Below are 22821 nucleotides of genomic sequence, written 5' to 3'. Positions count from 1 at the left end.
TCGGCCCACTCTCCGTGCCCCTCGCCCCTCTCCGGCCGGAGATGACCGAATCGTTTTTGCCTGGTCACCGGGGCCCGGTTACCATCCTCCTGCCCCTCGGTCACTCGGGAAATAAACCCCGAGTTTTTTCCGACCCGAGTTGTAATTCTCCCCCTGCCCCCTAACATCGGGGAAGTGGCTTCGCCTGAAGCTCCCTTCCCCCCCTCGGTTTGTTGTGGAGAAACACAAACTTAACACTTGTCTGAAGCGGTCGGATAAATAATACCCGCTCCTCCCCTCCCAGCCCCAGTTACCTAGGAGTTTCCTGTCGTTATTTCTTTCCGTCCATTTCTGTCCCTTAGTTGAGTAACACCTTCTCTCTCATCTCCTTTACGGAATAACGCTACGGGATTTAATCCTCTCTAGCCTTTTTGTCCCGCACCCCTCACCTCCACCCGTGTCTGTGATGCTTCATGCAGTTCTTTTCCTGCCCGGCGTGATCAGTATTCCGTTGGAAAGGGGTGTGTACCTACCCCACTTTATGATAATGCCTACTTCAGTTAGGTCCATACATAGAACTGAGATTTTGTTTTATTTTAGTTTGGTGTAAGTTTTCCGGAAAATGTGTTACATTGGTAATATAGTAGTTAGTTTTAGGATGACTGAATGTATGTTGATTTCTCCCTAATCTACTTGACTCTTTTTTTAAACTTCCTTTTGTAGACTTTGAGGCTATATTAATATCAGTTCTCATTCGTCTTATTAGTAGAAATAGTTTTCTGTATAGAAGCACTAAATTTGGAAAATGATTTCTCCAACATGCTTTTTCTTTAATCCACGATTCATTTTTAAGTCTTAAGTTTACGAGAATGTTTCATGGTAAACAAAGATAAATGTTAAAATGTTAATTTTTAAGTTCCAAGAACATTTGGTATTTTGTATTGTAAAGTTCAATAAATATAAGAGTAATAGGTAGGTATATCCAGGAGAGCTGAAAGTCCCTAGCAGATAGCTGAACCCATTAATGTCTTGCAACAAAATACCAGTCCTCCCCCCAAAAAAAAATTAAGTCTGATGGAGTATTGCTTATCGAAGTTTTCTGGACAAATACCAGAAGCGGGAACCTCCCCCACTTTAGACATTTTGTTAAATAAGCGCATTATTTCCTTCTAGTTAAGGAAATTATTTTCATAATTGCAGATGAGCAATTCTTGTCTGTGGAGTGGGGTTGGGGATTTAAGTTGTTAACATAATTTTGGCATCATACAGAAAAAAATCGAAATTTTATCGTTCCAGTGTACAGTAAACTTTGGAGCTGGTAATAAGGGAAAGCACCTTAATCTTTTAAGTACTGGCTTCAGGGATTGAAAACTCTAGACTGGTATTCTCTTCAGTATATGGTTATCATAGAATCTGTGTATCATAGATGGGCTTTATATCTGAATGTAGAAGAATAAAGTAAGCACAGATAGGAAAAAAGAGCATCCAGCATTTTTTGAATCTTCAGAAAAATCAACCAACATCTTGTTGCAGGAATGACCCAGTCTCTTCTACTTCCTAATCAGGAATCCCTAGTACAATATCCTCAACAAGTGGTTAACTGAACCTTTTGAAAATCTCGGGGGGGGGGGGAAGGGGGTAGAGGAAATCCACTGTGCTTCCTTAACCCTCCCTATTCCACTTTGGGATAGAACTACTATTCTGACTTTTTTTTAAGTGGGTTTTTTTAAAATAAACTGAAATTTATATAGCTTTATATGTAAATCTATATTGATTTCTCTTAACATATGAGAGCCTCTCAGGTGCTATATTTGAAAATAGTAATGTGATTCCTACTAAGTCATTTCATCTTTCCAGTCCTTTTATGAGGTGTTGAGGAAGGACTAGTACTTCTGGTATGGGGGCTTGCGAAGCCCTTTTCAGGGCTACTCATCTTGTTGGTGTCCATCTGTTACCATACTCTTACTGTGGCTCCTAGAACTGTAGCTTTTGCATCGGTCACACTCCAAAGGAGGTAAAGCTAAACCAGGTTGAGGATAAGTGACAGGCCTCAAGCCATTAGTGAGTTAGGGCAGTGTCTGCCCCAAGAATGTGAAGACTTCCTTGGTGGAATGGGCAGATGAGAGCAATTTGTTGCAGTAGCCATGAAGGCAACTGAAGCAGAGCTTGGTCAGACATTAAAGATGCCAAGGTCATCCAGTGCATCCCAGGGCATTGCTAGTTGTCTTCACTTTTGTCTTGCCTCTGTGTTTTGTGGTTCACTTAAACCCAATTCATGCGCAAGTCAGGCCGGGTGGGGGAGGGGGCATGTTATTGATTCTCTAAACAACAATATGTATGTCTCATTATTTTAGGTACTAAGGAAGGTAAAACAAAAGTAAATCAATACCTTGAATTTGAAGGAATAGTCTAGCTGGGACTAGACTAGTTGTAAACGTATATTCAACGGTAACTAATGCAGAGTGGAATTCCTTAACTATATAAGCAATATAAAAGTGTCAAAGTTCAGAAATCATGTTGCAAATGAAGACAACTGCTTGCTACCCTCTTGTTATATAAAAAGGATTTTTACTTAAACTTGAGAAATAATCTTAAACTTCCTCTATGACCAATCAAAACCTGGATCAAAGAAACATCAACTTTTCAGTCAATGATTCTAGCTATCATTAATCATCCATCACATTTCTACAGGTCTGGTCTTAACCACTTTGACTTTTCTTCTAATCAGATCTTAGCACAGTGCCTGGTATGTAGTAGTGCTTCCTTATTCCTTTTCCTCCTTTTGTACTAAGTACTCTAGGGATTTTTAGTGATCTCACTGGGAATCCAGAAATTCTCAAAGCAATTAATTTTAATTTCATTTAATTAAAATACGTCAAACACAAAACAAAACATGCAACATGATGGTACATTTAGGAGGATCAGGTATGTTACCAAATCAAAGGTTAGCATATTGAAATTCCAAAACCTCTGGAAATTGTTTTAGTCCTTTTATTCCTTTCATTTTTGGAGACCCTCTTTGATTTCTAAATGAATAAATATAAATATAATTTTTATTATTTAATTCATATTCCTATAATAACTCTTATTTACAGGTCATTTGTCCAAAATTCATATATACATACATACATACATACATATATACATACATACATACATACATACATATGTATGTATGTATAAAAACCACAAAATGTATTGTTTCTTTCCCCAACAGCAACATGTAGATTATGGTTTGTAATTCCACTTGTTTTCAGTACTAGGGTTTCTCTGTATGCCGTATGGGGATACTGTTGCTGGCCTTTCATCAGTTTGTCATTGTACAAGATCCCAGGAGAGTGACAGTATGCTACTATAAGTATTAAGGCTTAAGTCTTCAAAGACTTAGTGTCTGTGGATACTAGCAAGGGCAATTATTTTTAGCATGAATATTGAGCCTTTTGCCCATATGAAAAGATAATGCCAAAACATACGATAAAATTTATTATAAATATAACATTTATCATCACAAGATGAACTTATCTTTCATATACCATTGTTTTGGAAGCACAGTAAATTGTATACTTTGCAAAATAATCATTGTTTTGCTAGATAGTATGGGTACTGTTCAGTTCAGCTAAGTGGTGCATTGGATAGAGTGCTGGGCCTGGCTTCAGGAAAACTTACCTTTTTGAATTCAAATCTGGCCTCAGACACTTACTACTCGTGTGACCCTGGGCAAGTCACTCAACCCTGTTTGCCTCAGTTCGTCATCTTTAAAATGAGCTGAAGAAGGAAATGACAGATCACTACACTTTGCCAAGAAAACCCCAAATGAGGTCATAAAGAATTGGACACAACTAAACTAAACAACAAAATGAATGTTGTATTTCTCTGATTACTATCATTTTATTGTCGTTATTTTAACTTTATGATTAAACCCAACATGACTACTGTCTTTTAGCTAATCTCCCAAGATGAAAAGTGGTCCTAAGTTTCATAGAGTCTCTTGACTATCAGTCTGCCTTTTTTGCCTTAGGTCTTTGCTATTGATTTTAACTTCTCTGTAACTTGTAGTCTTAGTTGCCAGGGTTATTGAGAAATGGCTTGTCATTAGTAACACTGCTACTAGTATGTGTCAGCTGTGGGACTTGAGTTTATAGTAGGTCTTCTTGACTCGAAGACTCCATTTCACCAGGTTGCTTAAACATCTCTTTGGTGGCATTATGTTGCCTGTTGGGTGAGTATAAACGTTGTTGCTATGGAGCTAACTTTCCTGTTCCCCCTTTTCCCACTTTTCCTAAGGCTGTTTCAAAACCAACTAAGGGTTGGATGAGATTTATTTAAGTAAACATACCAGTGAATTTGGAAAACACCCAAAATATTTTTTCCAGTTAAAAGCTAAAATAGAAATTCTGAAAAATAAAAAATAACAACATAGAAAGCAAAAAACAATAACAATAATAATAAATAAGACTAGGAGCTGGGTTTTTGAAAACAATAAAGAGACCATTAGCAAATCTGATTTAAAAAAAAAGGAAAAGCAGATCATCTATCAGAAATGAAAAAAGAATTCATAATAAATTATTAGATGTTATTTTGCCCAACTATGTGTCGATAAAACCAACTTAAATGAAATGGATGAATATTTTTAAAAATATAAAATGCCTAGATTAACAGAACAAAAGAGTAAAGAATTTAAACAACCTGATCTCATAAATTCTTTTGTAGCCATTTTCATGGGTCTGTATTTTTCTCAATAACAGTAATAGTTCAAGAAATATTTTTTTTGAAACCTGGTTGCATATCTTTTGATGTAATTCACTTTATTAGACCAAAATGGAGAAACAATATCTCTTGGTCAAACATTCCTAGTTAATTAGTCTCTTATACTGTACTTTGATGCCCTTTTTTTTTTTTAAAAAAGGAGAGGCAGTGTGATACAGTGGAAAGAGCTCTGTACCTGGGTTCAAGTTTTTGCTCTGACACTTAAAAGTTTTGCGCCTCTATAGCTGGATATCTCTGAGTCTCACTTTGTGAAATGGATATAGATACTTGGCCTACCTTTCTTGAAAAGCTGTTCAGAGGCAAGAACTTTGTAAATTTTAAAGTATAGAAGTTCTGAAAATTTGCACACAAATTAAATTTTTCTAAGTAGAATAGTATTTTGATTGTGGTAGGAGTTTGAGATTTAAAGGAACATTGGCTAAATCCTAAATAAATATGACCTGGCCATACCTCTGTATTTAGATACATTTGGGTATATGGTGTTGAATTGACAGGTCTTTCTTTCCTTTTCCTGTTTTTTGATTTTGTCTTTGTCTCTTAGATTGATAAAGGTTTGGAAGAGTTTGGGCACTTAAGGTCATATTGGAAATCATAAGGTGTCTATGTAATTTGCTGGGGAGGAGGATATGTATATATTTATGAGATAGCAACTGGAGTGGCTGTTGAATATGGAAAATCTTTGGGGGGGGTCAGTAATATCTGTTTCACCTACTTAGGTTCAGAAAAGTGTCTTTGAAGTAAATATGTATGGTTTTTATATGTCCGTTACCTCTACATAGACACATATAAATACTGTCAATCAAAAAAACATTTATGCTAGGCACTGTGCTAAGTACTGTGGTTGCAGATAGATGCAAAAGACCGTTCCTGCCCTCAAGGAACTTGCAGTCTAAAGTGGAAGAGGAGAGACCACATGCAAAGAAATATATATACAAAGCAACCTATGAAAGTAATTAACAGAGAAAAGATAGTGGAAGTTAGAGGAGTTGGGGAAGGCTTCCAGTAAAAGATAGGATTTTATTTGGGACTCAAAGGGAGCCAGGCAAGTCAGTAAGCAGACTGGAGGAGAAAGAGCATTCTGCATGTGGGGGATAGGAGAAAATGCCCAGAGCTGAGCAATTATTGGGAGCATCTTGTCTGTAGAATAACCAGGAGGTCAATGTCACTGGATCTAAGAGTGAGTGTTGGGGAATAAAGTGTAAGATGAATGGAAAGGGAGGAGGGAGCTAGGTTAGAAAGTACTTGGAATGCCAAACAAGAGTTTTTTGTATTTGATCCTAGATGCAATAGAGAGCCCTTGGAGTTCTTTGAGTAAACATGACATGGTTCATTGAAGAAATGTGACATAGAGCTGTGCTTTTTAGGAAAATCACTTTAGTGGCTGAATGGAGGATGGCTTGGGGTGGAGAGAGATTTGAGGCAAACAGACTCACCAGCAGGCTATTACACTAGTCCAGGTTTGAGGTGCTGAGGACCTGGACTAGAGTGGAGTCAGTGTCAGGAGAGAAGGAATCATATTTGTGAGATGTTGCAAAAATGAAATCAAAATGCTAGCTCTTTGTGATTTTTATTAATTAATGGATGGATTAATTACTAAGCAAAGATTATATCTGAAGTAACAACTATTGGAGAAAGTAAGTCATCCTGCCAAGGAACATAATACTGTTGAAGTTGGAGAAGGGCTTATAGTCATTTGATAGGAACAGGGTATAAGAAGTCTGAAGTCTTTTATTCATTGGTTTTGTTTCTTTCTGTGTTACTGAATTGATTGGTAACTATGGAGATACTACTCGCCTGTAGAGAGTTGTTAACTGAAATGCCAATATGAGCCATTAATTTTTGTAAACCATGGTAAGGAGGCAGTGTGCTTAATAGTAAGACATAGGAAATGTGATTGAAACTTAGCAAAAGAAGTACCTTGAACTAAAATTTTACTTGAAACTGAACTTTCCTAATGATGTCATCACAACCCTAGAAGGGCAAAACATTTTAATGAGCATGCTTAAATTACCAGCAGATTAACCCTTCATTTAAAAAATAAATGTGTTGAAGGATCCATAATCTCATTGATGTTGGTACTTCTTCCAGTAGTACAGATAATAGCTCATCCAGGAATTCTCATTGTGTTTCTTATCCATTTTGTTATTTTCAGTCGTGTCCAGTTCTTCATGACCCTGTTTGGGGTTTTTTTGGCAGAAATACTGGAGTGGTTTGCCATTTCCTTTTCCAGTTCATTTTACAGAGGAGGAAACCAAAGCAAAAAAGGTTAAGTGACTTGCCTAGGGTCACACAGCTAGGAAGTGTTTGAGACTAGGTTTGAATTTGGGTCTTAGTTGACTCCAGTTCAGGAACTCCATCTACTGTGTCACCTAGTTTGTCTTGTCCATGTCCTCCCATAAATCCCAGGGAATCCATCCAATATGATAGGGGCATTTCTTGAGATCTCTTGACGTATAAATGCAAAGGAAGATTAGTGTAGACCATGGGTGGGGAACCTGTGGCCTCGATGCCCTCAAGTACAGTCTTTTGACTGAATCCAAACGTCACAGAACAAATTTATTATTTATCCTTTTATTAACGGAATTTGTTCTGTGACATTTGGATTCAGTCAAAAGGTCGCACTTGACGACCTAGAGGGTGACATGTGGCCTCAAGGCCGTAGTTCCCTACAGTGTAGACTGTCCATTTAGTTATTACTTGCACCACAATGTAGACTGTCCATTTAGTTATTACTTGTGCCCACTGTAATTAGCATGTGTGCTTTTTTGGTCACATGTCTCTTTGATTATATCCTTGATGCTTCTCCCACAAGTTCTTCAGTTTTAACATTTATGGCCTACTTATGTCTGGGGTACACTTCTCCATTGCCCTTTGGATGACTTTCAACCAGAAACCTTCCAATACTGTGACATTCTATGTATTGCAGCCATGTGGCATCAGTGGAACAACTTTAATATTAATTAAGATGGGTCTTGGTTTCAAGGAAAAACTTGTATTCATTAGAAGTGTTCCCCAGTTTCCCAAAAACAGTTAAGCTCACTCTCTTCTTTATTCAGTTCTGGGTTCATTTTGTTGTCCATCTGTGGGGTTTTGTCTGAGAGGTATATGTATGGACGGACCAGCACTGTTGGTTGTCCAATTACATACTATGTCTGGACAACAGGGCAGCTAAGTGGCACAGTGGATGGAGTGCTGGACCTGAAGTCAGGAAGACTTAATAGACTGGGCTGTTCACTCAACCCTTTTTGTCTCATTTCCTCATCTGTAAAATGAGCTGGAGAAGGAAAGGGTAAAATGCTTCAGTATCTTTGCCAAGAAAACCCCAAATGGGGTCATGAAGAGTTGGACATAAATGAAACAACTGGATGACAACAACAACAAAGTCTGGAGAGAAAGCATAATTTATTTATTCACCAGATTTTTTTCTCTCTGTGTTTAGGTAGAAAGTTAAATGAAACCAGCATTTATTTGATTTCCTTTTTACTAATTGGTCACCAGATTCTGTTGAGTCAAGGTGTCTTAGAGGTGTAGCTCCCTTTCTTTTTCTAGTGCTACTACCTGGTGCAAGCACAAAAACCCAGTCCCTGGTTTCTATAATATTGTTTGAATCTATTTTGACAACTAATGCTGATTAATTTTCCTAAAACAGAGATCAACATATCATACTTTACAACTTTACAATTCCTTTGACCTTCATCTTCACTCACCTTTAGCCATCCATATGCTTAGCCACATTGTAGTCATTGTCATTTGTAATTTTCACTTTAAGATTTTGAACTCAGCCTCTTAATACTCCCACCCTTTCACTATTGCTGAATCTGTTCAACCTTATGCAGATTATTCATTACAGAATCTATTAGCTGGAGAGGACCTCAGGTTATCTTGTCCAAGCCACACCTGAATAAAAATTTGGACTTTTAACATCACCAGCAAGTTTTCATCTTTTATGTGAAGATCTTCAGTGAGATGAAGTCCATTATTTTCTGTATACCAGAAGGGAAAGAGGAGGTGAAGAAATGTCTTTTCTTCATAAAGCTAACTACTTTACCAGAAATCTTGAGTTGGAAGGGACTTGAAGAGGGAATCCCATCTACAAGCTACTAGACATGACTTCTGTTTCTTTCATCATCACAGTTACCCCAAGAATTCCTCTTTCCAGCCTATTAGAATGTGTGTGTGTGTGTGTGTGTGTGTGTATGTGTGTGTATTTAGAGAGGGAAAAAAACTTATTATTGATCAGTACATTGAAAAAGGCTGTAAACATGCAGTGTGTAACACCTGTGAGCTTCCTGCTTCCAAGGGAGAAGAAGGGGTTTGGGGGTGGGGGGGGTGATCTCATCTCTGCATTCCAATCTTGCTTAATCTTTTAAATTTTGTTACATTCACTTTTGATTTTTTTTTGGTAGGTAGTTCTTTCTATTTATGGTACGTTCTTAGAAGTTATTGTATTACTGTTTTCTTGGCTCTGCTTACTTCACTCTGTATCAGTTAGTTCATATAGATCTTTCCATGCTTCTCTGTATTCATCACATACATCATTTCCTATAGCATGGTAATATTCCATTACATTCATATACCACACTTTTGTTTAGCCATTCCCCAATTGATGGGCATCTAATTTGATTCCAATTCTTTGCTATCACAAAAAGTGCTGCTTTAAATATTTTGCTATATCTTCTTACTGATGACTTATAAGTTAGTCTCTGGATCAAATGGTATGGACATCTTAGTCACATTATTCACATAATTTTAAATTGCTTTCCAAAATTGTACCATTTCACAGTTCTCCCAGCTTGTATTAGTGTGCCTATCATTCAATTTGTAGAGTGTTACGTAAAACCTTTGGGTTGTTTTGATTTGCATTTCTCTAATGATGTGGTTATAAATTCTTGGCAGTTCTTTTTTTTTTGTGGAAATGTTTTGCATGACTACACATGTATAACATCGAATCGCTTGCCTTCTTAGGGTGGGGAAGGAAGGGAGAGAATTTGGAGCTCAGTTTTTAAAACAGATGTTAAAAGTTGTTTTTACATATAACTGGGGAAAAACAAAATACTAAATAAATAAATTCTAAAAAATACATCTACCTGTAGCTATGAGAGGTACCTGATCTGTTTTCTAATTTTTTTAAAAATGTGATTTTAAATATTAAAGTTGTGTATCCATTTAGAATGTTTTATGGATCATGACATAAGGTGTTGATCTAAGCCTAATTTCTGCCAGACTGCTTTCTGTTTTTTCTGCAGTTTTTATCATATAAGGATTTTTTTCCTAGGTAGTTTATGTTTTCTGTTTTATCAGACTCTGGTTTCTTGAGTTCTTTCTATTTTCCCCAATTCTTCTTTGTCTATCTAGTGTGTTCTATTGAGCTATCTCTATTTTTTTAACCAATGGAAGATGGGTTTTGATGACTGCTGCTTTAAAATATGGTAGTTCATCCCTACTACTTTCAGCCATTTCCCTTGATATTCTAAATCTCTTGCCTTTCCAAATGAATTTTTAAAAATTATTTTTGCAAGTTCTTTAAATAACACTTTGGTAATTTGATTGGTATAGCATTAAAAGTTTAAATTTTGAAATATCATTTTTATTGTGTGGCCTAGCCATGTACACTGAATAGTCCTCCATCTAGTTAAGTTGTTCTTTATTCCTTTAAGGAACACTTTATAATTGACTATATATATATACAAGTCTTTTGTGTGCTTTGGTAGGTCAATGCCTAGATATTTTATATATTTTGTAATTAAATTGCAGTGGTATTTCCCTTTCTATTATTGCTTCTTGGGCTTTGTGATTATTATATAGAAAAATGGTTGTTTTTGAGGATTTGGTTTGTAGCCTGCACCTTTGCTGAAGCTGTTAATTTTCTCAATTAGTAGTTTTGCTAATTCTATAGGATTTTCCAAGTAAACCATCATATCATCAGCAAATAAGGATAGTTTTATTTCCCCTTTACCTATCTTTATGCCTTTAATTTCTTTCTCTTGTATTATTGCTGTTACTGGCATTTCCAGAATTATTTCAAGTATTAGTGAGGAAAATGAACACCCTTGCTTTACTCCTGTTTTTATTGGAAAAGCTTCTAATGTATCCCCATTATATATGGTGTTTACTTTTGGTTTTACGTAGACACCATTTCTGTTAAAAACAGATCCTTCTGTGTTCTTTGTGGACTTCTTTTCCCCCTTGGCATATATTTTTATTTTTTAATAGTATTTTATTTTTTCCCAATTATATGTGGAGACAATTTTTAGCACTCAATTTTACAGAATTTTGAGTTCCAAATTTTTCTCCCTTCCCTTCCCTCTTCTTAAAACGGTAAGCAGTTTGATATGTTATGTGCAATCGTGTAAAACATATTTCCATATTAATCATAGTTATGAAAGAAGAAACAGACCAAAAGGGAAAAATTGCCCAAAAAACCCGCTGAAAATAGTATGCTTCAGTCTGCATTCAGAGTCCATCACTTCTTTCTCTGGATGTGGATATCATTTTTCATCGTGAGTCCTTTGTAACTGTCTTGGATCATTGTATTGCTGAGAAGAGCTAAGTCATTCGTAACTGATCATCGTAACTGATTGCTGTTACTGTGTATGGTGTTTTCCTGGTTCTGCTCATTTCACTTTGCATAAGTTGCTATAAGTTTTTCCAGGTTTTTCTGAATTCTGGCTATTCATCATTTTTTATTTTGCACAATAGTATTCCATTACATTCATGTACCATGGCTTGTTCAGCCATTCCCCAATTGATGGGCATCCCCTCAATTTCCTTTTTTTTTTTGCCACCTCAGAAAGAGCTGCTATAAATATTTTTGTACATTTAGGTCTTTTCCCCCTTTTTTTGCTTGGTCTTTTTTGAGATTACAGGTCTAGTAGTGGTATTACTGGATCAAAAGGTATGTACAGTTTGGTTGCCCTTTGGGCATAGTTCCAAATTGCCCTTCAGAATGGTTGGATTAGTCTTTGAGATGGTCATGTTGTTTTGGTTTTTAATATGATTATGATGATAATTTCCCTAATATTGAACCATCTTTGTATCCCTGGTATAAATCCCGCTTGGTCGTCATGAATGATTTCTTAAAGATTGCTGTGATCTGTTTGAGAGGATTTTGTTTAAAATTTTTGAGTAGAGTTTTGTTTAAAAAGTGAGTCGTTCATTAGTGATATTGACTGATAATTTTCTTTGTTTTATTTTTCCTGGTTAAGGTATTAGGATTATATTGGGCCCATAAAAGGATTTCTTTGTTAATTTTTTGAGTATGGGTACTATTTTTTTAAATGTTTGATAGAATTTTCCTCTGAATATATTAGGACCGGGAGTTTTTTTCTTTGGTAGTTCCTTTACATCTAGATCTCTTTTCTTTTTTGAAATTGAGTTAAGATCTCTATCTGCTCATCATATAGTTTGAGATTTTGTATTTTTGAGATATTCCTCTATGTTTTTGGCCTTCTCAGTTTGTAACTGCATAATAGGCTCTGCTTATTCCTTTTATTTCTTCTGATTTTCCTATGATACCAGCTTTCTTGTTGGTTATTGATTTGATTTGCTCTTTCTTTTTAATCATATTTAGCTAAGGCTTTATCAATTTTATTAGTCTTTTCAAAGAACCAGCTTTTGGTTTTATCGTTTCAATTTTTTTTGTCTCCAGTTTATCTATTTCCCCTCTAATTTTTAGTATCTCTTCATTAGTGCTTATTTTAGGTTTATGTGTTGGCTTTCTCATTTTTTAGAATGCATGTTCATTTCATTAATCTTATCTTTTTCAATTTTGTTAATGGATATAAGATAGGTTTTCCCCTGAGAACTCTTTAGCTGCACCACAGAAATTTTGGTATGGTGTTTCATCATTATAATTTTGTTTTGCTTAGCCATTAAATGTTTGTGATTTGTTCTTTGACCTCATTTTAGAAGTTTCATTGTTAAATCTGCATTTGGGTCTTTGTCTTTTGTTTGTGGTCCCTTTGTTTGTGGTCAGTTGTATGGTTTATATATATTTAGTGTGTAAAGGCTGTATTAATTATTTCTGCCTTTTCACATTTTTTCACAATATATGTGCCCTAAGATAAGGACAATTTTTGTAAAAAGTTCCATGGGCTGCTGAGAAAAATATCTATTCTTTTACTGTCCCATTTGGAAGACAACTGAAGTTTTAAAATTCTAGGTTAGGGATGGGGAACCTGTGGCCCTCTAGGTCTTCAAGTATAGTCCTTTGACCGAATCCAAACTTCACAGAACAGATGTTTGTTCTCAAACCTTTAAAGTTTGGATTCAGTCAAAAAACCTTTGTTCACAAATCTTTGAAGGTTCCTCAGGTATTAGTTCAGTTCTAGATTTTCCCTTTTTATCTTTCAGTTTGACTTATTCAAAAAGTGATTGAGTGTCTTGTCAGTATTGTGTTACTATCTATGTTTCCTTTATAAATTTGGATACTAAGGCATTTGGAGTGTATTGGGTTTTTTTGTTGTTGTTGTTTTGGTTTTTACTTTTTGGTGAGGCAGTTGAGGTTAAGTGACTTGCCCAAGGTCACACAGCTAATGCGTAATGTGTCTGAGGTCACATTTGAACTCAGGTCCTCCTGACTCCAAGGCGCCACCTAGCTGCCCAAGCGTATAGGTTTTTATTACTGATACTGGTTTGTTATCATTCCTTTTAGCCAGCATAATATAGTTAACTTGTTTTTCCCTTTTTATTTTTTTTGAGGAGTAGTTTTTGGTTTGTCACGTAATATGGTTGCAGTCCTTGCTTTTTTGTATTCACTTGATGCGTAGTAAATTTTTTTCATCCTCTGTTTTATATGTCTTCGTTTTTTAAATGTTTCTTGTAAGCAATGGATTGTAGAATTTGTCTTATCTAATCTGTCTTTTTCAGTCTTCTGGATTATTTAATCCATTTATATTTAAAGTTGTTAGAGATTTCTGTTTTTCTCCATCTGTCTTTAATAGTTTTAAGTTATGATTTTCCCCTTTCTACTTATTTCTATGTTCCTTCAGTTATTTTACCTTAGTCTTTCTTTAAGGTGGCTGTGTTCCCATTGTTCTCTTCTTCTCACCCCAATTCCCTGCTCATATTTCTTACATCTTTCATTTTGGGGTTTTGCTCATTAGTTCTTTTTTCTCTCTTACTTTTATCTGTTTATATAATTTATTCTACCCCCCCATGTTTCCCTCTTAATAATAGTTAATTCCCTTTTTTTCTCTTTTCTCCTTCAACTAGTCCTATTAAAATTTCCTTTTTTCAGGTATCCCTTTCTATAAAGGATTTCAATTTAAGATTTCAATTAAGTCTGTCTCTATAAAATTCCTGTATTATTTTGGCCCATTTTGATATATAACTTATTGTTTCTTATATACATTTAGGAGAGTCCAAAGAGGTATAGTAGAAAGAGTACTGCATTGGAAATTAGGGGAACTTAAGCCTGTTTACAACCATGTGACTAACTGTGCTTTTAGGAAAAATATTTCACTTTGCTGAGTCACAATTTCTATTGTGTCAACCTAGATTGAGAAGGGGCTTTTAAGTACTTTGTTTCTTTTCCCTGGGACACTTAATAAACATTGAATTGAGTGAATAAATGGTTATGTGCAAGTTTAATGATTCTCATGTCCAGGAATTAGAGATCATCAAGAATGTCTTAGATTGTTGCAACTGTGTTGCAAATAATCTCAGAATATAGAAATTAAATGATAGAATATTAAAAATACAATTTTCAAAATGCAACATTTTGAAAAGAAGCATCTTAAAAATAACGGGAAGCTGTTGCATCACAGTATTGTGAACTGAAATATTTTAGTTCAGTGTAATCCTTGTGCCCAAAGTCTATAAATTCTTAGAAACCACTGCCATAGTTGTGTTCTGTCACTGTAGTGGAAATTTTCACTAAAGTAGTATTTTTCTACATGAAATATCTTTTTTCCTGTTTGAGTATAACCCATGGGAAAATAAAATGCAAAGTTTATGGGTAGTAAGGTGGTTTTATCCATCTTATAGTGTGTTTGTGTGTGGCGGTGTCTAACAATGAGCCCCTTGTAGTACTCAGTACCCAAGAATAGGGGCTTAAAAAACAGAGACTACTGGTTTGAGTTTAAGGGAAAATTGTGCACCATAGCTGAAAACATATTAATTTTCTTTCATGTTATTCTGTTGCTTGTAAAGTTGATTTCAAACCTGTTCTGATCTTTGGGCTTGATGAGTAAAAGTATTGTCGTGTACTCCTTTGGCAGTCTGGTGTGAAACCTTTTGGACTCCCTCAAGTAATATTTTTAAATGTATAGAATAAAATACATGGGAATTTAAACAAACCAATTATATTGAAATATTTGATTTAGGTGGTCACAGCCATGTTTCACACTCTGCCATCTTGGCTACCTTCTTGCTTATCCACCCTACTGATACTGCTGTCCTTCTGTTTATACCTCCCTTTTCGGTTCTGGAATCTGAATCAAATCAATGCATGTCAGACGGTTGAGGGTGGCTCATTTCATGCACTATCCCTGTGACTTGCCAAACTATTCCCTTGCTCCCTTGTTAGTGTTGTTGCCCTATTAAAATGTAAACTCCATGAGAACAGGCACTACTTTGCCTTTTTATTTGTACACACAGTAGGCACTTTAGTAATAACTGTTTTTTCATCCATTCATTTACTCTTTGCTTTTTAATTCCACTTAGTTGTTAGTTTTTTGTTGGCACTTTGATCAAGTACATAACACATTTTTGAGGCAGAAAATTATGTTAACCTCCTTAGTTTGGAATCTTTTGGATTTTTATCTGTATTTTCTTTACCTCCTGATGACCTAACATAAAAATGTTAAAAACCGGTAAATTATTGACCTTATATTTTAAAGTTGTTAATGTTTAAACAAGTTATTAGAAGATTGAGGTACTGAATAACTAAATTCATTAACTCAAGGATTCTGAGGATTAAAATTTAACAGACTGTAATAATACTCATGCAAAATTAACCTTGTTCTGATTGGAAGAATGGCTTTATATTGTGTTTCTAACTGCTTAAAATTAGAGACTTATTACTTAGAGTGCAAAAATAATTTACTTATGATAGAGGAATACTATAGGCATTTGTCCTTAGATTTAAGTGGTTTTTACTAACAGGAATGCATTTTTTTTTATCAGAAGTGTTGTAAACTAATTTGTTTTAAAATAAATTTTGTTTTTATATATATGTGTATGTATATATATATATATATATACACACATGCATACATCTACATATATATACATACACGCACATATATATGTTTCCTGGTAATTAGTTCTTTTAATAGTCTTGAATCTAGCCCTATTAAAGTACTATGAATGCCATAACAAAATATTTCTTTTTAATAGTGTTTTAAAGTACTTTTACCATATATCATCTGCAGATTCATTTATTTTGTGGGGGCAGAAATTGTTGAAACATTTTATGGAAAGACAAAAAACTTGGAACATTGGGTTTACTGAAATGCTGATAGGCATTTCACTTTGTTTTTGGTCAGTTTCCACATTCAGCGTTTAATTTGTTGGGGTGAGGTGGAATACAGGAAGATAATACTCAGATCTGTTTTCCTTAATTAACCTCCTTAGAACTGTATAAAAATTCCCTCAACAAACAATGTATGTTATTATATGTGTATTTAATCTGTTAATGGTAAATTTGTGTACAAACATGTACCTGTGTATATGGCTATATGTAAAGAGTGTCCCAGAAATCTTAGTGCATTTTAAATAATAACTTAGAACTGCACTAACACTTTTGAAATACCCCTCTGTGTGTATATAATACCCTTAAAAAGATTGTTAGATTTTGTAAAATATCTCTGCATATGATATTTCTTTAGATCATGTTCTTTCAGACAGTATTATTAGTCATCATTAGTGTTTTGGAGTTGATGATGGTCAGTTCCGCATTATATATATCATTATACATTAACCCTCTTCAGCAATTAGTAATTATTTATTAAGCACCTATTTATGTGCCAGATACTATGCTAGGCACTAGGAATATAGGTACAAATAATGAAATAATTCCTATTTGCAAGTTTGTATTCTAATGAGGGGAAGATAAGTACATATATAAATATAAGGTGAATAGCAATATATAAAAGGTAGTTTGGAGGGAAGGCAGTAACAGATGGGAGAATCAGGAAAGGCTTCATGCAGAAGGTGGTGCTTGAGCTGCAGAAAGGAAGAAAGGGAATTTATGAGACAGATAAATTCTTGATAAACTTTAAACATCTGTTTTAGTTAAATATAGATGCTAATACTTTAAATATGGTGGACGAATTTATCCCCAAATAAGGGTATGATGCAGTGGAAAATTAACTTAATTTGGGGTCAGAAAACCTGTATTCAAATTAAAGCTTTGCACTCTGGCTTGTGTGCTCTTAGGTAAGGTGCTTAACCTCTCTGGGCTTGTCTCTTCATCTCAAAAATGAGGTTGGACCAGCTGACAGGGCCCATCTAGCCCTAAAGCTGTATTCTTAAAAGTGTTTTTCCTACACTAGATTTAGAATATTTAGAAAAATTAATTTTTCTGATTTCCCCCTTCAGATTTGTGTTAATTTCTTTGCATTTTTCATTTGTAACCTCCATCCTACCCTTAGTGGTACAGTTGTTAAAAATAACAACAGTAATGATAATTTTGTCTTATATTGCAGCTTTTTACAGATGGGATCACAAATAAACTTATTGGCTGTTACGTGGGCAACGCAATGGAGGATGTGGTCCTGGTGAGAATTTATGGCAATAAAACAGAATTGTTAGTTGATCGAGATGAGGAAGTCAAGAGTTTTCGAGTGCTTCAGGCTCATGGCTGTGCACCACAACTGTACTGTACATTCAATAATGGGCTGTGCTACGAGTTCATACAGGGAGAAGCCTTGGATCCAAAGCATGTTTGTAATCCAGCTATATTCAGGTATGCTTTATTGTTAGAGTTAAATGACTAAGGAAGTATTTTTCCCAACTAGGTTATTTTTTTAAAATTCAAGATTTTGGTTTCAGAAGATTGTCACAAAATTTTTGTCAAGGATAAAGATTGTCACAAAATTTTTGTCAAGGATATTTCAAAGCATGCTATATACATGTTTCTTTAAAAAATGCTTTTCCGGGGCAGGTAGGTGGCACAACAGATAACGAACTGGCCCTGGATTCAGGAGGACCTGAGTTCAAATCCGGCCTCAGACACATAACACTTACTAGCTGTGTGACCCTGGGCAAGTCATTTAATCCCATTGCCTAGCAAAAAAAAAAAATGCTTTTCCTTCCTTGGGTTAATTTAACTTGACCTTTTTTCTTAGCACTTCTTGGCTAAATAGAATTCTTAAATAAATTTTTATCGATATATTTATGTATTACATACATTTCTGAAAATATATAACCTTGTTCCCTCCTTCCCCTGAACCTTTTCAATAAATAATAAAAGGAGGAAGAAAAGCAGTTTAGCAAAACTTAACACAGAAACTTGGGTCTGACAGTATATTCAGTATTCATACCTGTAGGCCCCCAAACCTACCCTTTGCGAAGAAGGGAGGAAGGTGCATTTTCTTATTTTTTCTCCTAGACAAACTTGCTCATCACAATTACATAGTGTTCAGTTTCTTTTTGTTTTTTCTTTTTATACTGTTATAGTCACTGTGTATGTTATTTTCCTGGTTCTGTTTACTTTGCTGTGCATCAGTCCATCTAAGTCTTCCCATGCCTCTTTGAATTCTTCACTTTCATTATTTCTTATGATACTAATATTCCTTTATATCTATTCATGTGTATCACATTTAGTTTATCAGTTGTTCAGTTGATAGGAATCTGCTTTGTTTCCTGTTCCTTGTAAACGACAGAAAGTTAGCTATTATTATTAAGCTGAACCAGTGATTATATACAAGGACTATAATAATGTAAACAAAAGCAACACTAAAAGGTAACTAGACTCAGATTAATTGCACTTACCAGTCTTGGTCCCAGAGAACAAATGATGAAATACTTACCTCTTCTCAGTATGGAGGTATGGGGGACTATGGAGTCAGAATTGCTCTGTTTTACTTAACTTTAAAAAAAAATTATTACAAAGAAGGATTTAGTTCAAAGGGGAAGAAGGGAGAAGAGGAATATATTGGGGAATTACTGGCATAAATTAATCCCAAGAAGTATCAGTATGTTAAGATCAAAGAAAAAAGATATGTGGATGAATTGTTCTTATTTAAGTAGTTGCTGTCATTGTGATTTTTGTTCTGTTTTTTTTCTTTTCTTAATATGTTTTCTCATATTTTTTGGTATTTATACTTTTTGTTTCCTAGGCCTAGTACTCTTCCATTACATTCATCCACTATAATTTAGTAAATCATTACCTGGGTGTTAGAAGCATGAAATCTTTCTAATTTTTTGCTTTTATGATAACTCTGTCTGCCCAACCCTGGTTCAGCCTATATATTTTATATTTAGTAATGAGAAAAGGAAATTCATTCCACAAACATCTATCATGGCCTTTTGTGTGTAAAGCATGATATCATATAAGCACTAATAGACATAAAGTTGAGATAAAAAATAGTGGTAGAATCAAAAGCCTTAGTGAAATTCAATATATTACATTTCTTTTTCCTAAGAAAATTTTGTCATTCTTTACCAATTCTATATATAAAAATGTATCATACAGTTAACTAGAATATTACTGAAATGTTGTTTGAAAGGCAAATGGTCATATACATACTGGTCTTATTCTGGAACCATAAACTTTTAGAGCTGGAAAGGACCTCAGTGCCATCCAATATAACTTTTGCTCGCAGAGGAATTCCTACTATAATTTACCTGACAAATGGTCATCCAACTTCCACTTAAAGACCTTTGGTGAGAGTAAAACTACTACCTCCTAAGGCAACTGATTGCACTTTTGGGCAGCTCTAGGTGTTACAAAGTTCCTGACATCAAACCTAAATTTGCCTTTTGCACCTTATTTCTATTGCTTCTGTTTCTGCCTTTGGAGCCAGTCATAAGAAGTCTACTTTTTTTTCTTTTTCTTTTTTTTTTTTTGATGAGGCAATTGAGGTTAAGTGACTTGGCCAGAGTCACGAAGCTAGTGAGTGTTATGTTGTCTGAGGTCAGATTTGAATTCAGATCCTCCTGACTCCAAAGCCAGTGTTCTATCCACTGCGCCACCTAGCTGCCCCAACAAATCTACTTCCTTTTTACAGATGACAGCTCTTTACGTACTTAAAGGGAGTTGTCATGTCCCTCTGGGTCTTTTTTTCTAGAGTAAGAATCCTTATCCAGCAGCTGCTTATTTGACAGGAACTTGAGACCACCATCCTGGTTGCCCTCTTCAGTGCTGTCCAGCAGTGTTCTGAACGTAGTCTGTTAGCACAGTCATGCCAGCCTAGAAGTTGAGCCTCCCAAAACAGCCTAAGATCATATTAGTTTTTTTTGTTTGCTGTAACACATTCCTGGCTCATTGAATTTGGCTGTTCATCACTCCTCTCCACCCTCCACACCCCCAGTGAATAAAATGTCAACCGTGCCTTACCCATCTTGTATTGATGAAGGGTTTTTTTTAAACATGTGTAAGACTACACATTTGTTTCTATTGAATTTTATCATCTTAGATTCAGCATGTCATGAATTAAAGGAAAAGAGTTATAGATTAAACAGAAATGTAGTATACTTTAATGTATACCACACTTTGCGCTATGATTTAATTCTGTGCTACTTTTGCCCATTCCTTCCATAAATGCTCTAAGAGGGTATCTACCTAATGTACTAGGGGACTTTTACTCTGTATCCCTTTATATTGTATGGATTTGAATGCAACATGTTGACTGTGCATTAAACTATGAAACTTTCAGGTATTCACAATTAAAACAAAGTAGATTGAAAAGTATGGTTAGAATGAGCAGTGGATTCTAGGAGACTGGGTGACCTAGGTTCTAAACCTTAATTTGCCCCATTGTATGAACTTGGACAAATCATTTGGACCTCATTAAGCCCCAGCTTTTGCATCTTGAAAATAAAAGGATAGGACTTAGATATTTTCCCCTTCTAGCTGATTATGAATCTGTGCAAGTAGCAGTCATTTCACAAAATTATTCCTGCTAATTTTCTGGAAAGTGGTTTCTTGAATAGGTTGAATGCCTTCTGAAATCACATTTCATAGCGCAGAGGTAAACTTTGCCACCTTAGTTTTCATGAATTCTGAAATGGTGGAATTTTAATTAAGCAGATGAGTTCCATTAAGGACAAATGCAAGTTAATGCATTTTTGCGAACAAAAGCAGCTGCTAAATCTAAGAGATACATGCTCATGGTACCATTTTTTTCTTTTTCTTTTTTATTAATTAATTTAGTTTTCAATCACTTCCATAAGCTTTTAAGTTTTTAATTTTTCTCCCCTTCCTTCCCCACCTCCCTCTCCAAGATGATGTGCAATCTGATATAGGCTGTACATATACATTCCTATTAAATGTATTTTCACATTAGTCATGTTGTAAGGAAGAATTAGAATCAATAGGAAGAACCACAAGAGAGAGAAAACAAAACAGAAGAAAAAAAGAGAAATAGTATGCTTTGATCTGCATCCAAACTCCATAGTTCTTTATCTGGATGTGGATAATATTTTCCATCAGACTTTGGTACCATTTTTTTTTCCAGCTTATTGGAGCAACATGTCTAAAAGTGGCAAAACTTTCTATTTCTGCAGTGTCTCAGTTGAGATCAGGTTTTTTTAGGTATGTGACTGTAAGAGGATGGTGGCCTCCAAACTATCAAAAACCAGGAAACATCCTGCTGAGTCTTTTTAAATTTTCTTTAGAAAACTGTTCGTTGAAGACTCATCATTGAGTTGTATAGGTGCTAAGCAAAATTGTTGAGCATTATAAAGAAAAAAAAATTTTGTTCAAACTTGTGATACAATGAAATAGCTCCTGATGAAAGCTAGATGAATAACTCTGTCCTGATGTGGATATGGAACTAATTCTCCTACTGGGTCTAGATTAGGTCATGACACCATATAGGGTAATGACCCATAGTTTAAGAAGCACTGAAGGAGTCATGAGTGGAAAAAGTTTAAGAAGTTCTGGTCTAGAAGATGCTTCCTTGTGGTCAAGACATTCTCCAAATGCCAGCGCTAAAAAAGGTACATGTTAAAACTAGGTTACCTAAGTCACCTAGCTCCTAGAATCTACTGCTTATTCTAACCATACTATTCAATCCACTTGTTTTAACTGTGAACACCTAAAAGTTTCATAGCCTGGCCAAGTAGCTAGAGTGGTGAGTTAGTACAGACTACTCATTGGAAGGACAAATACTGAAGCTGAAGCTTCAACACTTTGGCCACATAATGGGAAGACAGGACTTATTGGAAAAGACCCTGATGTTGGGGAAGATTGAAGGCAAAAGGAAAAGAGGATGGCAGGTGATGGGATAGATAGTATCATGGAAGAAATGAACATGAGCTTCGATAGACTTTGGGAGATAGTGGAGGAAAGAAGGGTCTGATGTACCTAATGTGTCCATGGGGTAATGAAGGGGTGGGACTACCCTTTGTTCGTGTAACCTACCTGAGAATATTTACCTCTAGTGAGGCCAGGGCACAAGGGGAATATGAAGTGGGATGTGAAGACTCGCTAGTGAGTTAGGCATACTGACCCTTTTGTACTTCATATGTGTCCATACTGGGGAAGGCAGTGATTAGCATCTTTGAGCCATAGAAAAGGAGCAGTATGATATTCATGACAGCTTAAAGGCACTCAGGGAACAGCTAGCCTTGCATTGTATGCATGGACTAATAGGCCCTACGGGAGGCTTGAGGCTTCCCCCTCCCCAGTCAACCTCCACCTTGAGAAACCTTTACTTAATCATTTCTCCTCAAGCTGTCATTTTATATTTCTCCCTTTTATTGCTAAATTCTTAAGAAAAACTCATTCACTCCCCTTACTAATCTCCTATTCATTTCTCAGTCCCTTACAATTTGACTCCAGCTTCTCTCCAAAGTTACCAACAGTCTAGTAGTTGCCAAATCCAATGGCCTTTTCTTTTCATCCTTCTTGATCTCTGCAGTGTTTGGCACTTTACTACCCACTTCTCGTGGATAGTCTGTACT

The 22821-nt window shown here is 35.4% G+C and overlaps 1 protein-coding gene across 1 annotated transcript in view; it reads left to right on the top strand.

The window, feature by feature from the left end:
• Positions 1 to 22821, top strand: part of ETNK1 (ethanolamine kinase 1) — a 65001-nt gene that overhangs the window by 452 nt on the left and 41728 nt on the right. Inside the window, exon 2 of the mRNA XM_020994198.2 lies at positions 17397 to 17656. Coding sequence (XP_020849857.1) covers positions 17397 to 17656 — 260 coding nt within the window. The remainder of the gene's footprint in view (positions 1 to 17396; positions 17657 to 22821) is intronic.

Source organism: Phascolarctos cinereus, unplaced genomic scaffold (assembly GCF_003287225.1).
Source record: "Phascolarctos cinereus isolate Bilbo 61053 unplaced genomic scaffold, phaCin_HiC Scaffold_1;HRSCAF=81, whole genome shotgun sequence".
Lineage (NCBI taxonomy): Eukaryota > Metazoa > Chordata > Mammalia > Diprotodontia > Phascolarctidae > Phascolarctos > Phascolarctos cinereus.
The sequence above is the reverse complement of the archived record's forward strand: the minus strand, read 5'-3'. Positions and strand labels throughout refer to the sequence as shown.